Source organism: Siphateles boraxobius, unplaced genomic scaffold (genome assembly GCF_051911475.1).
Source record: "Siphateles boraxobius isolate OS27281-9 unplaced genomic scaffold, OSU_SipBor_1 43, whole genome shotgun sequence".
NCBI classification, from domain to species: domain Eukaryota; kingdom Metazoa; phylum Chordata; class Actinopteri; order Cypriniformes; family Leuciscidae; genus Siphateles; species Siphateles boraxobius.
In genome coordinates, this window is record NW_027509064.1 from 4,432,796 (window position 1) to 4,454,332 (window position 21,537).

The window sequence follows — 21,537 nt, forward strand, 5'->3', positions numbered from 1 at the left end:
TTCCCTTATGTCATCAAACAACCAAATTGCAATGAATCGGCTATAGCAATAGATATATTCGCTTTTGTATTGTGACGTAGATTTAAGTTGATTGGATTCGAGATGTAGGCGTTGCACTCAAACGTGAACCTGAGCTTGCAGTCAATTGTGGAGAGGCGGAGTTTAAGCAGACTAAATTGAAGTACTGCATAGATTTATTATTATAAATATGTATGAGTTCATAATATTACTCATTCTGTTACAGTTTATAACATGAAAATAAATGTAATCTCAAATATGATTACAGGGCTCCAGACGAAAGAAAAATAATGAGTCATTGACTCCTATAAGGAGAAAAAAAATAAGCACCAAATTATTAAAAAAAATAAACATTTTTAATTTTGTCATGTGTTGTCATGTCTGCCCTTCTTTTACAGCATCAGCATTTTCATCCATCTTGTGGATGTCCTGGAAACTAAGCTTCACTAAAAGAAGAACAGAATTGGTTTTCTTGAGAAAACTTGAGAACTACATATACAGTTACAAAGAATTGTTCTTTACACAGAATCTGAGCCAGTGTCACCATAATAAATGTCAGCATCACTTGGCCAATGAGTGTAGTTTGGCGGCCTCCTAATACATCCAATAAATGTAGTCGGATGTCTTGAACACACACAATATATTTTTCTTCCTTAGTAGCTGAGAGGTAAATGTGGTGAAAGCAGGGCTCAACATAAAAAAAAAATCCCCACTGGCCCCCAGGGCCAGTAGATCAGAGTTTTACTGGTCCCTTCTATATTTTTACTGTCCCTGAAAGAAATAGAAGGAAAAGCACTTTTCCATTAAACTATTTATTGTATACATTAGAATAATTTTTTCTTGTCCCCTCACAGTGACAGTAAACTAATTATTACATTACATGAGTGATGAGTAATGTTACATAGGCTTTATTTTCACTTCAAAATGGCAAAATTAGACAAAAGTATATTAGTTTGCCTGATTATTTTTGTCATTCGTTTAACATTTATGACCTAAAAAAATGTCAATGAATAAAAAAATGAAGAGCCCGTCGGCAGGCCGGTTAGGCCTATGCATTTTGGTCGGCCTTTGTTGGAAATTTCCGCCAAACGAAACAGTACATGCCCTCATCGCCTTTCTCCGCCGTGTACTGTGTTTTCCATGACAATAGGAATTAGGACTGGGCGATATGGCCAAAAATCATATCTCTGTATTTTTTGGTTAAATGATGATATACGATATCGGTACTTTCTACTTTTTTCTATTTGGATAAAGAAAATCTGTATTTATTTTAAAAAAAAATGTTATTTCACATCCTGCTCAATGATATCCAAACAATGTTGATATTGAAGGATATGGAAACAAATATAGGGAATGTAATGTAGGCTATGCAATATATTATGTGCAAAAAGGTAATTAACATCACATTACATTCTAACATTGTAACATTACAATCTAAAAACAAAAATAATGCTTTTGTTTTTAAAATGACTAAAGGCTAAACTAAAAATGAAAATAAAAACAAAAGCACAAACTAATTATATTAGCCCGCATTTGATTACCCCATTATAATGGTCACTTTCATAAAAAACATACTTGTAGGTTTAAAATTCCACATATGGCACATTTATTTTCTCCAACAACAAATATTTTATTTCATATTTGTTTGACTCTCTAACATTTACAGATGGAGAACACACCTGTGAAATGTAAGTTAAGCACTGAGGAAAGCACCACGTCTCAAACGCATTAAACAGCGCAAGTATTTATCTGTCAGTCAGCAACAGTATCTGTCAGAGCATCTGCAGGGCAAGCTGCTTTAAACTTAACTATATCTTACCAGTTATTTTGAAGCGCTTAACATAAGCTTGTGTCATGTTTAGGACAAATTGTAGCTACTATGTTCTTTCACTGCAGGAGCTCACATACTCTGCTATTTTTCAGATGTGCTCGTATCAAACTACTGTATCGATATAAAGAGTATTGCCTCATTCCATATCGTTTAACCCTCAGGGGTCTGAGGGGTTTTCTGGGTCCTGGAGGTGTTCTGACATGCTCTGACATTTGTGCTTTTTTCAGTTATTTATAAACATGTTAATGGCGAAGGTGTAAATTCACTCTATATAGCACAAACGGGGCTACAGTAATATGTGAGCAACATGTTTGCACGTTTGTATTTTTTAGAGAATAATGTTTATGCGTGGTTATTGAAAAAACTAAAACTTAAAGTGTCTGAAATAAGGCCACAAAACACATACTAAATATGTGTCCACAAGACTTTTGACTAATGGGCATTGTTGCATAGAGTTTTTGCTTCAAAATGATCTGAAAATCATCCTGCCTAATCATTTACAGAAAACAATACATTGATTTAAATTTTATAAGACACTTATTGTTTGAAAAGGCAATATGCGTGGAGGCGTGTTCACACCTGAGAAGACAAAGGCCAGATAATGTGCCGCATAATGAGCTGCATATTAATTAGCCCTTTCACACAGGAGTGTCACAGTGTCCCAAAGAACGCAAGGACAAAAGAAATTATCTATATATATATATATACATATTTTACAATTAGAAATTGTAACCAATTACAAATAGGTTACAATTACAACAACAATTACAATTTTAACAATATTTCAAGTGTATTCTTTCTTTGTAAAAAGTATACATTTTATCATACATATTAAAAAAGGTAAGGATTCATTATTTTGAATATTGGAACAAACACTATAATAACATCTTAGTTGATAATTCAATATACCTACTTTATTTTTGACAAAACATCATATAGTATATTTAACATGAGCAGAAATTGGTGAACAAAAGCGTACCTATTTAATGTGACAGTAGTCTTTTTTTACAGTCAAAACTTTATAATCTATCCAAAACTAATCACAAAATCTTGTCTAAACATTCATATTTAGTCTGTAACATATTGTGTATATGATATATTAACATATACATGTTAATTTGCAGTTTGTTGCTTATACAGACATTTATTTCAACATATTTCAGTCTATTTTTACTCATCTTAATAGGCCTTATCAATATAGTTTGGATGTGTTCATGTAAATTTAACAACATGTTTACTAATGTAGATGCGAGAGTGAATGAACGGCACAGATACGCGCTGTATAACTGTAGTAAACAAAGCAGCGATACCAGCTCACTTTTTTCCTTATCAGTGCAAGAGAGACTAAAATTACTCTGTTGATTTTGATCTTACATATAAGTGCTGTACACCATTACATCCTGTTACGTGTCTATTTTTTTTGTGGGTACTCACAATAAAAACAAAGTGTTGTGCTTTGTCAAATAAAGAAAAATAAACATGATGCCGTTTTACCTTCTCTCGTCAGTGAGGTCCATTCTGAAACGCGTCCGAAAAATGAACTGTAACTCTGTCAATACTTGTCACAGAGATACGAGAGATTTCTCTTTATGAAGCTGAAATTCTCTTCTTTTAAATGAAGTAATTTATATAAAAAAACAAATATTCTCAGTTTATGTAATCTTTATGAAAAGAGAGAGATGTCAGTCTTTTTCTTTCCAGCTCATTATACCTCATTACGCGTTACGTGTCACACAGACATGCAAGTCTTTTTGCGGTTTACAGTCAGACACTATTCAATATCGCGATTAGAACGAAGCACTTAAGAATAAATGACTTACTACATCAGCTGGATCCGTTGCTCCTCGAAATGAAACTACCAGCACTTTTGATACATTTTCCAGGGTTATTAGATAGTATTATTCCTCACAGTGAAAGGATACGCTGTGTACACAGCTCTAGTAAGATACTTACTGAACACGATGTGTTTTATAATCCAGCTGGTGGGCGTTGGCATGTTTGAATGGCTTGCCTTAGATCATTCGCGTTTGAATACCGCGCGCTCTCCGTGGGCGTGGCACATTAACGCGTAATGAGGTATAATGAGCTGGAAAGAAAAAGACTGACATCTCTCTCTTTTCATACAGATTACATAAACTGAGAATATTTGTTTTTTATATAAATTACTTCATTTAAAAGAAGAGAATTTCAGCTTCATAAAGAGAAATCTCTCGTATCTCTGTGACAAGTATTGACAGAGTTGCAGTTAATTTTTCGGACGCGTTTCAGAATGGACCTCACTGACGAGAGAAGGTAAAACGCGCATCATTTTTATTTTTCTTTATTTGACAAAAAGCACAACACTTTGTTTTTATTGTGAGTACCCACAAATAAATAGTCACTTAACAGGATGTAATGATGTACAGCACTTATATGTAAGATCAAAATCAACAGAGTAATTTGAGTCACTTTTGCACTGATAAGGAAAAAAGTGAGCTGGTATCGCCCGCGATACCGCCGACCCCAGAGGGTTAAAAAAAAAATCGATATACTGTACAAACTCAATTTACCGCCCAGCCCTACTAGGAATGTCCTCTTTCTCGTATCAGCCTCGTAGATCTTTGACATTTTAACACGTTATAAATAACCTGAAGCAATATTTACACTCTTCGCACCACTGTGTATATGACGTTTGCTGTTTGTTTTGCTGATGGCCAGTCACTGGCCAATCGTCTAGCCCGACATACTCTTTTACTGGCCCCGGGCCATCGGGCCATTGCTTATGTCGAGCCCTGGGTGAAAGGCAGCTCTTCATATTAAATTATACGGACATTGTTGAATTTCATGTTTAGCTCCTTTCATTCTTTCTCATGAAGACAACCGGTTAAGTAAAAATATGAGGATTATGTGATCATATTGCAAAATGCCCCTTTCTATAGTTATTTTTCTAGCTGACTGATAAGCATTGAATGGCTTTTCTGAGCCTGAGGTAAATTAGACGTACATGACCTGATCGTTCTCAAGCTTTTTATACAAGCTCTTTCCAAGGTTGAAATGCTGATTGGGCGATCTCTCAGGCCACAGTGCCAAAACGACATTTATTGCTTGTATTTTGTAATAAAATTTCATAATATTGACAGAATTTGAGATCTTAAATTTTTTCACTTTTTTATAAAATTAACAAACACATTAAAATGGGACAATTACGTGCAAAACTGCAAATCTTACCGCGATTACAGGTGGCTCCTTGACAAATAATGTGAAGTTCAGGCAGTAACAGAAAACCGCAAAAATTAAAAGACATTGAAAATAAGAATTCATATCAGTACCAATTGTTGTTTTCTCTCTCTTATAATGGCATAAGTTGAAATGGCTGATATTTTTGTCTTGACACACGTTTCTGACACGGAAAAGCTGATCCTTGCTGTCCCCGTGCAAATTTTGGTGCTAGTTTTTTTTCCCCACCGCGACTTGCTGCACGTTCGTCTCATTTTATTAGGCTATATCAAGACAAAAGATGTGATGGGCTACTCATCACAGAACAGCAGGTAAAGAGAGACACAATTTTTAATGCATATTTATATAGTCACCAGTGGTGATCTCAGAAAAAAATCTCAAAAATTTATATTTTTAGTCGCAGTCTGGAGCCCTGAATTATGACAATCAACTTGGCAAGCAACTGTTCAAAATAGCAGTTAATGTGAGTTGCATTGTGAAATGTGTTCTCATTCCACTTTTTTTTCAAAAGGCTCTGAAATAGCAGCAAAAACACATTTTAGGTTTCACTAAGACTGAGGTCAGTGTTTTCTACAAAGCTCTTATCAATTTGAACGACCAGGGCATACATGGGCTTTCAGGGAAATGCTTGAATTTCATTACTTTCAGTCAGCCTACAAAAAAAGTTGACCTTGCTGGTGAATGTACTGTATGACAAAAGCCTGATGGTGACAAGCTGGGCACTTTCTCTCTCAAGGAAAAAGGGAAATATAAAAATGGGGAAGAAAAACACCTCTGACAGGAAGGTTTAATAAAAACAACCTGAAGAGCATGTTCTACACCAGTTTACAAATGGATGGCACTCCAGTGCATTTGCTTACTCAACACAAGCACAATGGGGCACCTAGCACAATTGCACAGACAACAGGATGAAGAAAGGCAGACACTTCAAGACTGCCACATACAAAAATACAGCAGTGCAAGGAAATCCCCATGTGACAATCCCGAGCCTCACTGTGACCTCATAACAACCTTCTTTGAAAGTGCAGATGAAAAGACTCATGAGCTCATGCTGCTATGATCAAGAACATCTTAGAGTGTAAATTGCAGGTTCAATTTTTCACGAAGATAATGCAATGTTCTTATTAAACATAAAGATAAGAACCGCCCACCATTGTTTTTTATGTTTTTTATACCAAAATGCTGAATATAATATGAAAAGTTGGTACGTTTTACAGTGGTTTTAAGCACGCCCCCTCCCTTCCACTAGGCTGGGCGTGACGTCATAACAGGGACTCCAAGCCTAGAGTTACCGTTAGTCTAACGGCAAGTAACAAAAATGGTGAACTATTGTGTTTGTGCGGGATGTACAAATACTTCTAATACGGGAGAGAGGCTCCATAAGTTCCCCAAGGACAAACGGCTGATTCGTGCCTGGGTGAAGTTTGTGGCTACGAAGCGAGCTGATTTTAGTAGAAACGTTTTTTAGATTCAGAAGTGATTAATTAAATTACTGAATTGTAAACATATTCGTGTGTGCTGGCTTTAAGAGGACCGTGATCCTGCCTGAAATGAGAGTGAGCTATGCGCAAAACAAACGGGTTCAGGCAGCATGAGTCAAAACCAGGATGCTGCGTAAGGCACGTCAGATTTGCCGGTCGCGGGTCGAGCTGCTCCTCTAAACTCCAAAACGCGTTCACCTCACGACAGCACATACTCTCCACTGCTGATTCCATTGGGTGGCATAGCCCACACAAACACCTGTCAAACACAGCGATAGGGACATCGATCTATTTTTTTCTTTCTGACAATGAGCATTGTTAATTAGTTGCGTTTTAGCACAGGCAATATCGCGTTCTGTCAACAGATGCCAGCAAAAGCGCCATTGTGCCTGTGCAGTGTGTGCATCTCTACAGCTCTGATTAGGACCACTAACACCATGTAAGTAAATAATGTCTTCAGTTGTTGTCCCTTCTTGCTATTCTACATGACGGCAAGATTTTGAAAAAGACTTTAGCTTGTTTCCTAATGTTATCCGGGCTAGCACCAGGCTAACCTAGGCTAGCTCTAGCTACTCACTAAGACTGAGTAGCTAATTTTCCTCACACCAGGACATGAAAACATGTCTACATTAATAATATAGTAAAATTGTATATGAATATCCCACATTTTCTCCACAATACCAATGTGCAGTTAGTGTTACTACAGTAAATCCATGGTAAATGAAGTTGATTGTAGATTGAAAAGCCTTCTGACAGTATTGTTGCACAGAGTGTTTCTCCTGTTCATCAGTATTTTATTTATTACTTTTACGTGGCGGGTCCAGTTAAAAAATCCATAGCGTTGAGCACCGTGTTCTATAGTTGCCATAGAACTGACTATTTTACCTAGCAGAAAAATATCTCAAAGCAATGTAATGCATCAAAATGGCACAAAACACCACAACAAAAATACATTAAGCTGACCTGTTGTCCGTATTGCATTCCGCTCATGCTCCCAGGAGTGCGGCCCTGCATGCCCATAGGATATCTCTGGGGTCCTGGCGCTCCGTAACCTTGTCCTGGGTAAGGAGGACCCTGTTGGGAGCCAGGGGAAGGTCCCTGCTGCTGAGAGTAGGGGTTTCCAGCACCGTAGTGTTGCCCTCGAATTTTTCCCACCTGGTCTATGGGGACGGGAGGCTGAAAAAAGAAAAAGAATAAAGGTAGGTGCTAATAATTCAGCTGCACAGTTCAAAATCAGCTAGTGTCATACAGGAAGTGAAATTATTGTGGTACGATTCAGCTTCCTTACAGCATTGATCCAGCTGCACGCCAAGCATTTGGATCATAAATTTTTTTGAAAGCATTCACTTAAGCATCTCTGGTTAAAATGAAGTCAATGGTGATCAATATCAAGAGAGGCTTGTTACCACTGTTAAGAATGAAAACAATCACAATGTCACAACAGTATTAGCCAGAGCATAGCAAAGGCACACCACCCAAAATCAAAAATAGATCTGTACGCTTCAAATACAGTGCCAGTGAAGGGAGGGGAAAATTGGCGCGGAATGAATGAGAGAATGAAAGCAGCGGTTCTATCTGCCAGGCCATCCTGAGTGCCAGCGGCTGGAGATTGGATGAACACTGAACTTCCCTTTGAAAACAGACAAGAGGAAACAAATGTGTATGATGACTGAAGGGTGACCCGAACACCAGCTCACAGGACAGAGAGAGATTGGAATAAAAGAGTACTACAAGAATACAGTGCTTGGGAATTAGGAAAAGATGACAGGGACCCTTCCACTTCAAGGCAGAAACTGAGATCATCAACTGAAATTGGCGATTAACTGCCCATCTTTTTTCTACTTGCAAAAAGGCAGCACTTGCTTTCAAGTGCTCTCAAATGGTTTTATTAGAATTGAACTGAATAGTAATGTAACATCTGAATCAGAAAGAACAAAAACACATTGTTCATGTTAAGAACGTGACAAGCCTACGTCAAAGAACTGGTGGCAAGCCTACGTCAAAGAACTGGTGGCAACGCAAGCCGGCTGGGTTGTCGCTTCGCAGCGGCTGCGTCTAGGCCTAAAAAACAAAACTATGCTTAAACACACCGCAGAAACAAAAGAAAACGGACAACTAGCATGTGCGTTCCAGCGCCTGCAGCAGGTATCATATATTCATCAATCAAAAATAGAAACCGAAACTAGGACTGTAGACATACAAAAAGTGAACAAACCAGCACTTGTCTTAGGGCTGCTCAATTATGGAAAAAATCATAATCACACTTATTTTGGTCAGTATTGAAATCACGATTATTTCACATGATTATTTCACATGACTTTGGTTCCCATGTTGAATTCTAAAAAAAAAAAAAAAAAAATTTAACATTCATTGTACTTTATTAAAATAAATAATATAACAGATAATACTTCAATTTTTATTTAGGTCTAACACTTATAATGCGGGAAATTCCCCCGCAAACATTGATTCACTTTAGCATGTAGATTGTATGAGTAAACTAAATTAATCCACACAGATTATAAAATCCTTTTTTCAAATCAATTTCTCCAAGACGCAATTTCACAAACCGCGTGAGTGTTCAGCGGTTCTGCATCTTCTCTCTCTCAGTCTCTCAAAATGGGTTGGGCAAGGCAAGCGTCGCAACTACATTCTCGCGTTTAGGAGTCGGGACATGATGGAATTGTCAATTGCACAATCGGGCCAGCATTGCATCATAACTAAAGTTATAATAATTTTCACTTCTTTTTAAGTCTTTTCAGTTTAAACATTTAAGCTGAGATAATTTATGGCTTCGAGAGGGGCGGATGTGCGCGTGTCAGAACACAAGACAAAATAAGAGTGTTCTTGCAAAAAAGAACATGGCAAAATAATCGTTTTTACTCAATTGTACTATTTTGGTGATCGTTGGGAGCCAAAATCAAAATTCGATTAATTGCACAGCCCTAACTTGTTTGCCATTTTAATTATCAATTACTTTCTACTGGGGCTGTAGTCAAGACCACCTTTGTCGAGTCCAAGTCAAGACCAAGTCCAAAGAGGTTAGAGTCCAAGACAAGACCAAGTCCAAAAAGGTTTGAGTCCGAGTCAAGACCGAGTCCAGGACAGGAAAAAAGTCTTATGCATGACATTATCAAGACAATCATTTTGGGTTATTATTTGTTGATCTAAAAGCAAAATCTGTGATGATTTTTAAGTATAAACATTTCCCTTGATATCATATAATCTTCTAATATAAAGAAAAAAAAATTATGACATATGGTGATACCTCATAATAGCAGTGTTGAACTGATACTAACACCAACCCACTACTATTACCACTGCTAGGTAGGCTACTAGTAGCCTACTGAGCATTTGAGCAACTAAATGACAATATAGCTTCACTCCAGTAAAATATATCTGTGGTAATCTCTTCACGTTAAACCAAACTTTTATTTTGACGGGTTTCTGAGTGTATCTGACGATGAAATGCTGAAGATAAACGTGTACTTGAGTATGTGTAGTACATGAACCTGCGGCGCTCATTTGCAGAGACTCGGTGAACAATCAGATTTGATAGCAGTCTTTAATATTCACAGTCACTAGTCCATATAGCAATTTCATATTATGATCGGCAGTGAATAGACAGATCTCTTATTTCAGCTATGCGCCGGTATTGCAGTAGCAAATAGTAGAAAATAAATCACACACGCGCAAGTCGTACAGTCAATGACAGGCACTACAATCTGCGGAGGTGCATACTACAATAATACGTTACTGGGAACATAATAAAAGACACCTGGACTCGGTTGAGACCAAAAGCCATATTTGGCAAGCACAGTGGCCGAGACCGAGACAAGTCCGAGTCCGAATACCAGCGAGTCCGAGACAAGTCTGAGACCGAGATCATAGAAAAACGGTCTCGAGTCCAAGACCGGACTCGAGTACTACAGCCCTGCTTTCTACATTCCAGGCAGCTCGTAATGAAACTATTTAAATTTTGGAATGCTCAAGCAAGATTACGTAAAATTAGAACAGCCTTCTATCTGTGCAGTCTTGAACTCTTTGCTCGCTTTTGCTTTTATTCTAATGCACTGATTCGCTAAACTGAATCAGAGCAAACTCTCTCACTGATGATCAGACACCGATTCAACATGCTGAACCGGGCGAATAAATGCCGACGTGTGCCTGACAGAAGCTTACTGATGACAGTAGCTCACTGATGACAGTGAGGTAAATGAAACATGAGACACAAACACACACACACACACATACATACAAGGGGTGTAACGGTTCACAAAATTCATGGTTCAGTACGACACAGTGGTATCACAGTTCGGTAAGTTTTCAATACAGCAAAAAGAAAGAAATGCCAGAGAAATTTCATTGGTTTAAAAAAAAATATATTATGTCAACAGTTTTCCTACATCTTGAAACTAATTTTGAAGGATGAACAAATAATGTTTTGGTCATCACATTCAAATCAACATTTAAATGAGATAATATTAGAGTTTTGAATTGCTGGAAAAAGATGTGACGTAGGCCTACTTGAAAGCATTTTACTATTCCTGCAAAACTTCCATGGTGAATGTTGATGATCTGTTGACTTAAAGCCTATAAATAGTTCATTCATGGCACAATGTTTCTCCATGTTTTCATGTCAGCGCTGTTTGATCTAAAAGAGATATACGGTTAATAACGGAGAAATTTGAATGCTTCTCACTAGATCTCGCAGTGATGTTATTACTTCTGTGGCGAATTCAAATGCTTTCTTTACTGGATCCCTTAGCGCTGTGTAGTAACAGTGTCGCTTGATCAATATAGGCTCGCGCTGCACTGACATTGGTCCAAACTGATAAACAGTCAGTGAAGCAAAAAATAACGCAGTATCGTTCTGCTTTCATTACGTTTGGTATTTGATGTTCAGCAACGTTGTGGTGGTGACCGCTAACCAAATTTAGGTCACACCGGCAGGAAAAATGGTCCAAAGAATCTTTCGGTTTGTAATACGTACCAAACCGAAAGCCGGTTCAATACCAATACGCGTGTCATTACACCCCATATATTATATATATAAATATATGAACATAAAAGCATTTACGTGATCGTAGGGAATATTCCCCTAAAAAATAAAACTCAGCCATTTCGTCTTCAGCGGTTCGAATTTAGGAACACCAAAATGACTGCTGTGTTCCTTATTACAGCCAAGAACAGAACACCACAATCGCTTAGACGCCATTCTGCTCCAGTGTATCAACAATGGCGGACTACGATGACAGCTCGCTCAGCTCGTCTGTGTTGAAACGCTGCTGTCAATTATCAATCGTGGGAGGGGCGTCCGATCTAGTGACATCACAAAATCGAACGGCTCAATTTGAGGCAGGGGAAAACCTACAAGGAGATTAGAACAAAAACACTGGATGGATTTTTATCATTATATGATGGTTGTGTACAGGCACTGCCAACACACATTTCAGTAAAATCAACTTGTAAAAGTGCATGTACCATTATATGACTCCTTTAATTTGAATCAATGTTTCATCAACCAATTGCCTGGATTTAATAAATAAGCAAATAAGGGATGAGTCGCGATCTTCGAATAGTCGAACTGCGTTCGAAATTCGATCATAAAATTACTTTTTCGAATATCGTTATATTTCGCGCAATTCCAATGTGTCATAATTGACGGCGCGCCAACTCTCACAGATCACCCAGCAGGGTATTTTCCTGTCGGGGACACAAGGTGTCACTAACATGAATGAAACCCCCTACTGCGCAATAGGATACCAGTGTTGTATATAGTGTAAACAAACAACAGAAGAAGAGCACCGTCACCGTTAACTCTGCGCCCAACAGAGGTGGGTAGTAACCTTTTACTGTCTATGGTAGTAACCGTCTACAAAGTAGGCTACATTTACTTCCTTACGTTGGGGCGACGTTCCTCTCGTTACTTTATTTTAATGCAATACATGCTGTTAAATGTATAGTTTATTCCAAGTGCGCTGTACCTTTTTTATGCGCATGAGCGATGCTCAATTCACAAATGAATCACTCTTTTGAGTCGATTCTGTTCAAAGACTTCAAACAGATCTGTCTAAATTGGTTCGCGAATCAGTTTGAATGGTCTGTTCAGTTTCCTGCACGCACTGAATCCTCTGATGCACTTTCAATTCACACTCGGAGTCGTAACAGGAAGATTTCAGAACATCAAGAGCGTTGGATGAAGTGGCCGTGGGCCTACAGCAGGGCTCGACATAAGCAATGGTCCGGGGCCAGTAAAAGAGTATGTCGGCCCGATGGCCGCGCGGGCCAGTGACTGGCCATCAGCAAAACAAACAGCAAACGTAACACAGAAGCGCGAAGAGTGTCAATGTTACTTCAGGTTATTTATAACGTGTTCAAATGTCAAAGAACTACGAGGCTGATACGAGAAAGAGGACATTCCTAGTAGGGCTGGGCAGTATATCGAGTTTGTACAATATATTGATTTTTTTAAACAATATGGAATGAGGCAATACCGTTTATATCGATACAGTTGTTTGATACGAGCACATCTGAAATATAGCGGAGTACACAGTGTGTGCTCCTGCAGTGAAAGAACATAGTAATATTGTCCTAAACATGACACAAGCTAGTATTAAGCGCTTCAAAATAACTGGTGAGACATAGTTAACAAGTTTAAAGCAGCTTGCCCTGCAGATGCTCTGACAGATACTGTTGCTGACTGACAGATAAATAATTGCGCTGTTTAATGCGTTTGAGACGTGGTGCTTTCCTCAGTGCTTAACTTACATTTCACTGGTATATTCTCCATCTGTAAATGTTAGAAAGTCAAACAAATATGTCCATTTCACTGTCAGGAGAGGACGAGCTTCTGCAAGTGAATCTCCGCTAAAATTCAAGCTTCCGTTAATGTGCGCCGCCGCGCGCATGCTCGCCAAACAGACGAGCACGATAGAATAGTAGCGTAATAATTCTGACTAAAATACACTGTAGATGTTACTAAAATACTTGTTGTTGGGGACAATAAATGTGCCATATGCAGACCCGTCGCTATGGGCGGGCCATAGGGGGCCGGGCCCGCCCCAAAAAATGCTTGTGCCCCCCCCACTTGAGGCACAGATAATTTAATTTTAATATTATCATAGTTGCTAATTTTGTGTTGCATTAATGTTGCATTCTTTATCAGTAAAATATTAAAAATATAAAGAAACAATGGTGTGATTTAGTTTGATTGATGGGAATCTACACTGCAACAGCCTATCACGGCCTTACAAAAGAACGTTAGGCTACGTACGTGACATACAACTAAGCCGCTCAACAGTTAAAGCGCATTTTTGAAAGCTGTTTCAAAACGAGTTTTCACCGGCTTACTCGCTTCAGTTCCTTCCGAGTGGAATGATACTTTGACGGGGAGGTTCTGCTCGGAGAAACGCTTACACCCGCTGTACTGGGACTGGACAGAGGACAGCGCAGCCTCCACTCAAAGTATCTGTGCGAGTGTAATTGCGTGCTAGTGTATGTATATGTGTGTGTGTGTCATGGCAATGCATATCCCTCTGTTGACTGCTTTAAAATGCAATGTTTGAGAGATGCTTCTAGTGTTACATCTAATATGTTGTATAGTCAAGTGTTTTATGGATATTCATAACATTGCTTCTGTGTAATGTGGTGTAGGCTAGGCTACCTGGTCATATTGCTGTAGGTTATATGTTTAACGTGATGAGTACGTGCTGCGCGACTAGAGTTGATTATTATAAATATACATACTGTAGGCTAATAATAATTGTGCCCCCCCATACATTTCATATGCCCCCCTTAAGACTGAGGTCTGGCGACGGGTCTGGCCATATATGGAATTTTAAACCTACAAGTATATTTTTATGAAAGTGACCATTATAATGGGGTAATCAAATGCAGGCAAAAATAATTACTGTTTGCTTTTGTTTTTATTTTATTTTTAGTTTAGCCTTTCGTCATTTTAAAAACAAAGTTTTTAGATTGTAATGTTACAATTTTAGAATGTAATGTGATTTTAACCACCTTTTTGCACATAATATAGCCTATTGCATGGCCTACATTAGGGCTGCAGCTATCGATTCTTTTTGTAATCGATTAATCTAGCACTTAATCGATCGATAAATCGAGTAATCGGATATTTTTTTTCGTGTGTGTTTTATTAACAGAATAGTTATATTAAACTTGTGTCTATTTCAGTTAAAGCTGTTATAAGTTATATACTATAGGTTATATAGTATGCAAGTTATAAAGCTATCTCATATGTGAATTTTCCTTTAAGATGTTATAATATAACCACTCTAAGCATCTAAGCATATTTGTGTATTTTGGTAGTTTAACGCTGAAGAAGAGCGGTAACTTGACTTCTTGTTGAACACGCAGTAAAAGCTGACGCACTTTTTGTTCCGTGCGTTTTAACTGAAAAATGAGTACTCCGAACAGGCTGGGGACTTTCTTTTTTTTTTTGTAACTATTTGGCAGACGTGAAATACAAACTATGTGCAAAGCAAAGACTGCAATAAAATATTTGCTCCTCCATCACGTCGCGGTGTGTACAGTGAATGCATGCTGAAATTATTGTTGCGTGGCTACATAAAAGTTTAAGCATATGTGATGCATTGCTGCAATTGGTCTGACTGGTGTGTGTGTGTGTGTGTGTGTGTGTGTGTGTGTGTGTGTGTGTGTGTGTGTGTGTGTGTGTGTGTGTGTGTGTGTGTGTGTGTGTGCTTTTTTTTAGGCTATACTCTCTTGCAATTGAACCTGATAGTTACGTTTACTACTTAAAAATGTCATCAAAGCTAAAAATCATATCTAGTCAAAACGCATCACGACATCGCTACAAATACAGTATGGGATTAAAATCAGCGAACATCAATAGGCTTAGACTACGTTACCTTGTTTCAGCGAGTTAAGTGTATTAAGTGAATTAAGTGTGTAATGATCCCACACTTTAGACAATTTCTGCCGTTTATTTACATATTTATTCTCCGCCATCGCGCCAACTAAATTCAAAATATATGCTTCCTGAACAGGTCCGTGTGAATAAACGGTCCGTGGGAAACAATCAAATCCCTGCGCCGGGCGTATAGTGCGCGTCATACGAATTTAACGAGGCTTCGAGGCAGAGTTTTTGCCTCGAGGAATTTTTGTAATCGAGTAACTCGAGGAATCGTTTCAGCCCTAGCTTACATTACATTTCCTATATTTGTTTCCATATCCTTCAATTTCAACATTTTTTTTTCTTCATTTTGTTTTTATTGACAGCTTTTTTAGGTCATAAATGTTAAATGAATGACAAAAATAATCAGGCAAACTAATATACTTTCGTCTAATTTCGCCATTTTGAAGTGAAAATAGGCCTATGTAACGTTACTCATCACTCATGTATCAATAATTGGTTTGTCATTGTGAGGGGACAAGAAAAATTAATCCTAATGTATACAATAAATACAGTTTAATGGAAAAGTGCTTTTCCTTCTATTTCTTTCAGGGCCAGTAAAAATATAGAAGGGGCCAGTAAAACTCTGATCTACTGGCCCTGGGGGCCAGTGGGGATTTTTTTTATGTTGAGCCCTGGCCTACAGTTTAGTCTAGTGAAAGCAAATCTGCAAATGCATCATTTTTGCCAGCGATGAAGATATAGTTGACCATCTTCGTATGATGACTGTAAATGAATGATTCCACAGGACGATGCATTCGATCTCATTTCATTCAGGTAATACATTTTACAACCAAACAGATTATTACGCGATGATAGCAATGCTACAAGTATGATGACATTATCCGTTTTTTGAAAATGTTAATTTATTGGCTACATTAAATAAGCTACCATTGTCCACAGTTTATGAAATGAACACCCGCCATCCCGCGGTAATGTGTGTGTATTGCGCAGTGGCATCACACGAATAGTTTTGATTGAAACTAATTTGTTTAAAAAGTAGGCTATTGCAGTAACAAGGCAGGTCCACATAAAATCATTATGACATATGACATTATTTTTTTATCTAACGAGCATCTGGTTTGGCGATGCAAAAACGGACTGTCGTGCTTATTGTTTTTTTTTCTATGTTAACTATGTTAAAAAAACAACGAAAACATGTAACTTGTTCAATTAATAAACAGTTTGTTTGATGACAAATCGCTAAAGATGAAATTGGCCACCCTTTCTGTCATTGTGAGTGTGCGTTTTTTTTCTTTCTATTTTTGAATGATAATTGACTTTTGCTCCTCGATTTTCGAATGCCATTTTTGGCAGAAATTCACATCCCTAAAGCAAATATAGCAGACAATATAATCAGGATATGGAAGCGCCAGAATGCTCACTTTGCACGTGAACTGGAGGTAGTCTCATAAATGAACCGAAACTCAGTGTATAGGCTACTTGCCTCACATGACATACATACACACACACACACACACACACACACACACACACACACACACACACACACACACACACACACACACACACACACACACACACACACACACACACACACACACACACACACACACACACACACACACACACACACACACACACACACACCCTTCTCAAAAAATTTGCATATTGTGATAGTTAATTATTTTCCATAATGTAATGATTAAAATTAAACTTTCATATATTTTATATTCATTGCACACCAACTGAAATATTTCAGGTCTTTTATTGTTTTAATACTGATGATTTTGGCATACAGCTCATGAAAACCCAAAATTCCTTATCTCAAAAAATTAGCATATCATGAAAAGGGTCTCTAAACGAGCTATTAACCTAATCATCTGAATCAACTAATTAACTCTAAACACCTGCAAAAGATTCCTGAGGCTTTTAAAAACTCCCAGCCTGTTTCATTACTCAAAACCGCAATCATGGGTAAGGCTGCCGACCTGACTGCTGTCCAGACGGCCATCATTGACACCCTCAAGCAAGAGGGTAAGACACAAAGAAATTTCTGAACAAATAGGCTGTTCCCAGAGTGCTGTATCAAGGCACCTCAGTGGGAAGTCTGTGGGGAGAAAAAAGTGTGGCAAAAAACGCTGCACAACGAGAAGAGGTGACCGGACCCTGAGGAAGATTGTGGAGAAGGACCGATTCCAGACCTTGGAGGACCTGCGGAAGCAGAGGACTGAGTCTGGAGTAGAAACATCCAGAGCCACCGTGCACAGGCGTGTGCAGGAAATGGGCTACAGGTGCCGCATTCCCCAGGCCAAGCCACTTTTGAACCAGAAACAGCGGCAGAAGCGCCTGACCTGGACTACAGAGAAGCAGCACTGGACTGTTGCTCAGTGGTCCAAAGTACTTTTTTCGTATGAAAGCAAATTTTGCATGTCATTCGGAAATCAAGGTGCCAGATTCTGGAGGAAGACAACAGAACATATAATATTCATTTTATTTTTCGTGTTCGCATTTATGAGGAAAAAACGGACGTGACAAGCTCTGCAAGCGGCACTAAAGTGCTTTAAAACTTTCACATAGACCTCGAGCAGAAAGCACAAAGCCTTTCATTAAAGTCAAATTCGTTTTGTATTAATTATATCTTAATTTTAATCAATGTTTCATCAACCAAATGCCTGGATTTAATAAATAAGTAGTAAATATAACAGACAATAGATAATCTCGAAACGGAGGCGCCGGCAAGTGAACTGCAACTCGTCTCATAAATGAACCGAAACTCAGCGTATAGACCTGAGAAATATATCTATTGAAATGTCTACTTTTAAACAGAACAAATCAAAACGAAAGACAAACTGCTCTCTGCTTAGGTAGGCCTAATCCTTCTGAAATGTACATTTCTCTCTGGCGCGTTCAAAGATCGCGAGTCCGCATCCTCAACTTCATCTTTGCAGCCCACAATGACTAAAAACACTTGTTATTAATAAACAATTCGAATGTCTCCTTGCTATATTTGATGTATTCATATCATTGCTTTTGCCAGTTGATTGTGACAGCTTTTAGGTGCTTTATTGGCAGCGCCACCCTTACATGAATCCCTGCACGTCGCATTTTTTTTTATATTAATTTATCGGCCATTATAAATGCCGACACCGATAGTTATGAAAATACCTAATATCGGCCGATAATATCGGCTCGCCGATATATCGGTCGGGCTCTACTTGCTATATTTGGCACATTCATAATCATTACTTTTGCCGGTTCTTTGTGGCAAGCTTTATGCGTGCACTTGAATGCAGAATAGGCTATATATGGCTATTACGTAAACGCTCATTATGGTTTAGTATTCTCTCTCCAATATATATTTAAGTAATTAAATTAATATAAATATGCGATTAGACTAATGGCTTAAATGGACAACCACTAATCGACTAGAAAAAACTTTAGTTTTTTTGCTCGGGCAGGTCTGATCGAGCGGAGCGTAATCTTCAGAAAGGTACTCTCCGCTCTGGAGGAAATATTACCACTCTGATCACATGCTGTAGTCTAAGACTAATGTGTTGTTCTTCTGTTCCTGATAGTTGATTGACAGTTTTTTGTGTTTGTTATTAGCCTCACCCTCTGGTTAAATGAACGCGTCACCACTGCATCAGCACCGAAAAAAAATAGATTTTTTTAGACAATCGCACAACCTATTTGATATTCTACAATTAAATCAACTAATCGAATATTTGAAAATTGTGACTCATCCCTAGTCAGTATCAGTTTACATTTCCAAACATTAATTTTGCCTTTCATTGTAACAATCCAGTGAGACCTCTGTATGCACAAGGAGTCTGACAACAGCCGATATGCTCCACACGGAAATCTGACCTCACCATCATCGAGTCCATCTGGGATTACATAAAGAAACAGAAAAAACTGAGATGGACTAAATCCAGAAGAACTGTGGCAATGTCTCCAAGGCACTTGAAGAAACCTTCCTGCAAAGCTACCTGACAAAGTGTACTTGTACAAAAACTGTTTTAAACGCAAAGGATGGTCTCTCTACTATTTGATTTGATTTAGTTAATAGAAGTAAATTGATAAATAAAATCCATTTATGACATTATATTTTTTTTGAAAGCATCTTCACTTTACAGCATTTTTAAACAGTACTGTAGCTTTTCAGAAATGTTTTTTCAAGCATCTTGAAAACATTACCCCAGTTCTTCTGGATTTAGTCAATCTCAGTTTTTTCTGTTTCTTCATGTAATCCCAGATGGACTCGATGATGGTGAGATCAGATCTCCGTGTGGAGCATACCGCTGTTGTCAGGCTCCTCTTAATGCATTGTGTTTCCTTCTGGAGCATCAGTGTATGTTTTAACCTTTTTTAATTGTTGTGTTTGAGTCCCTCAATTGTCCTCAGTGTGAAAAGATGGATCTCAAAATCATACAATCACTGATGGAAAGGAATTTTCAGGACCTGGAGGATTTTTCTAAAGAACTTTGGGCAACTTAACTGCTCAGGACAAACAAGGGACTAGAGAACAATCATCACAAAACAAAAATCCAGGATCATCCAGGTTACGAGTCACAGTATTAAGAATCAAGGGTACATAAACTTTTGAACAGGGTAATTTTTATAAATTCAGCTATTCTTTGTCTTGGACTATACTTTTCAAAGATCACTAGGACCGGTAAAGGCACAGAGAGACAGGGCAGGACACAGGGCCTGAATTTCGTTTTGGAAAATAGGGGGGAAATCCCCCTTTAGATCATTCTTATGGGGGGGAATTTTTAATTTGAGGGGGGAGTTTTTTAGACAATTTTTAAAAAATACGTTTAGCTAAATGTTTGCTCACTCATTGTATTTCTGTTTTTACAATGGGGTCATTTTTTTTAGTTTACACAACAAAAAGAAGCTTGATTTCAATCTTTGAATTAAATTGAAAAAAGTAGCACTAATAAATACATGAAATAAAGAGAAAAGTTTAGGTCTAACACTAGTATTCAGAAATGCTAGAAAGGGAAAAAAGTAATCAAATGTAAAATAACACGGAATAGTCTTTTAGTTCTGTATAATTTGAATACATAGGCTATTAATCCTGATTTCTTACAATTAATGCTATCTTTTGTTGTTTTATATACAATAATGACAGACACATTTTAGGCTACTCTCACTTTAACTTCAACGTTCACATGTTGCGTGTAAAGCGCAGTCCGCGCCACTTTCTCCTCTTTCAAAAAGGGCTCCCTGTTGCTAAGCAATCATGAGCCACGTTCTCCATGACGACGAAGACATTTCAGCAAAGGATGAACGCGCAAAAGACGTAACGTGAACGGCCCATACTGTTTTCATTGGTCACATGCATTTTTCTTTTTGTATTATTTTTTTAAGACATAACTGATTGTGTTTGAGAGGATACTCCCCAAGACTGGAATTTAGACAATGTTGTGTGCTTTTGACCGTTAAAGCGCTATAATTCAAGAAAAATAACTCAGTTTTGTTACTCACAAGCTGTTTGTTATGCGGGTTAAAATCGCTTGAATGTTTAAATAGGTAAGACTTAAAAAGACGCACAAATTATAAACAATAGTGACAATGCAATGGTCCGATTGTGCAAGTGACATTTCCATCAAATGTCCCGACTCCTGGAACGCGAGAGTCTAGAATCACCGCCTGCAGCTGCAGCGCGATTGGCTTGCCTTGTGTAACCTATTTTAAGAGACAGAAGACGCGGCTTTGGCAGAATCACTCACGCTGTTTGTGAAATTGCGTCTCGCAGAAAGTTTTAAAATGACTGATTTGATCTTATAATCTGTTAGGTTAAATTTACTCATAGGCCTACATGCTAGATTGAATGAATGTTTGCAGGAATTTCCCGCATTATAAACGCAAGACCTGCGGGAATGATTAAAATGCTGCGCAATACCCGCAATCCCGCACCGAAATTCGAGCCCTGGGACAGTTGAAGTGGTAACAGCTGTGACCACAGCAAATATTTAACCCGCACTGCACCTCCAGCAGCTGTAATAAGACTCTCTTGATAGAATAGAGACTGGACCTGCCTGAGACTACTGAAGTAAATCTGGGCACTTTTTCTTCTGTCAATATGA

At 38.1% G+C, this 21,537-nt stretch overlaps 1 protein-coding gene across 1 annotated transcript in view; it reads right to left on the bottom strand.

Moving 5' to 3' along the window:
* The window catches only part of arid1ab (AT-rich interactive domain 1Ab), a 122,575-nt gene that overhangs the window by 61,563 nt on the left and 39,475 nt on the right, over positions 1-21,537 (bottom strand). The window contains exon 2 of the mRNA XM_077200129.1: positions 7,510-7,722. Coding sequence (XP_077056244.1) covers positions 7,510-7,722 — 213 coding nt within the window. The remainder of the gene's footprint in view (positions 1-7,509; positions 7,723-21,537) is intronic.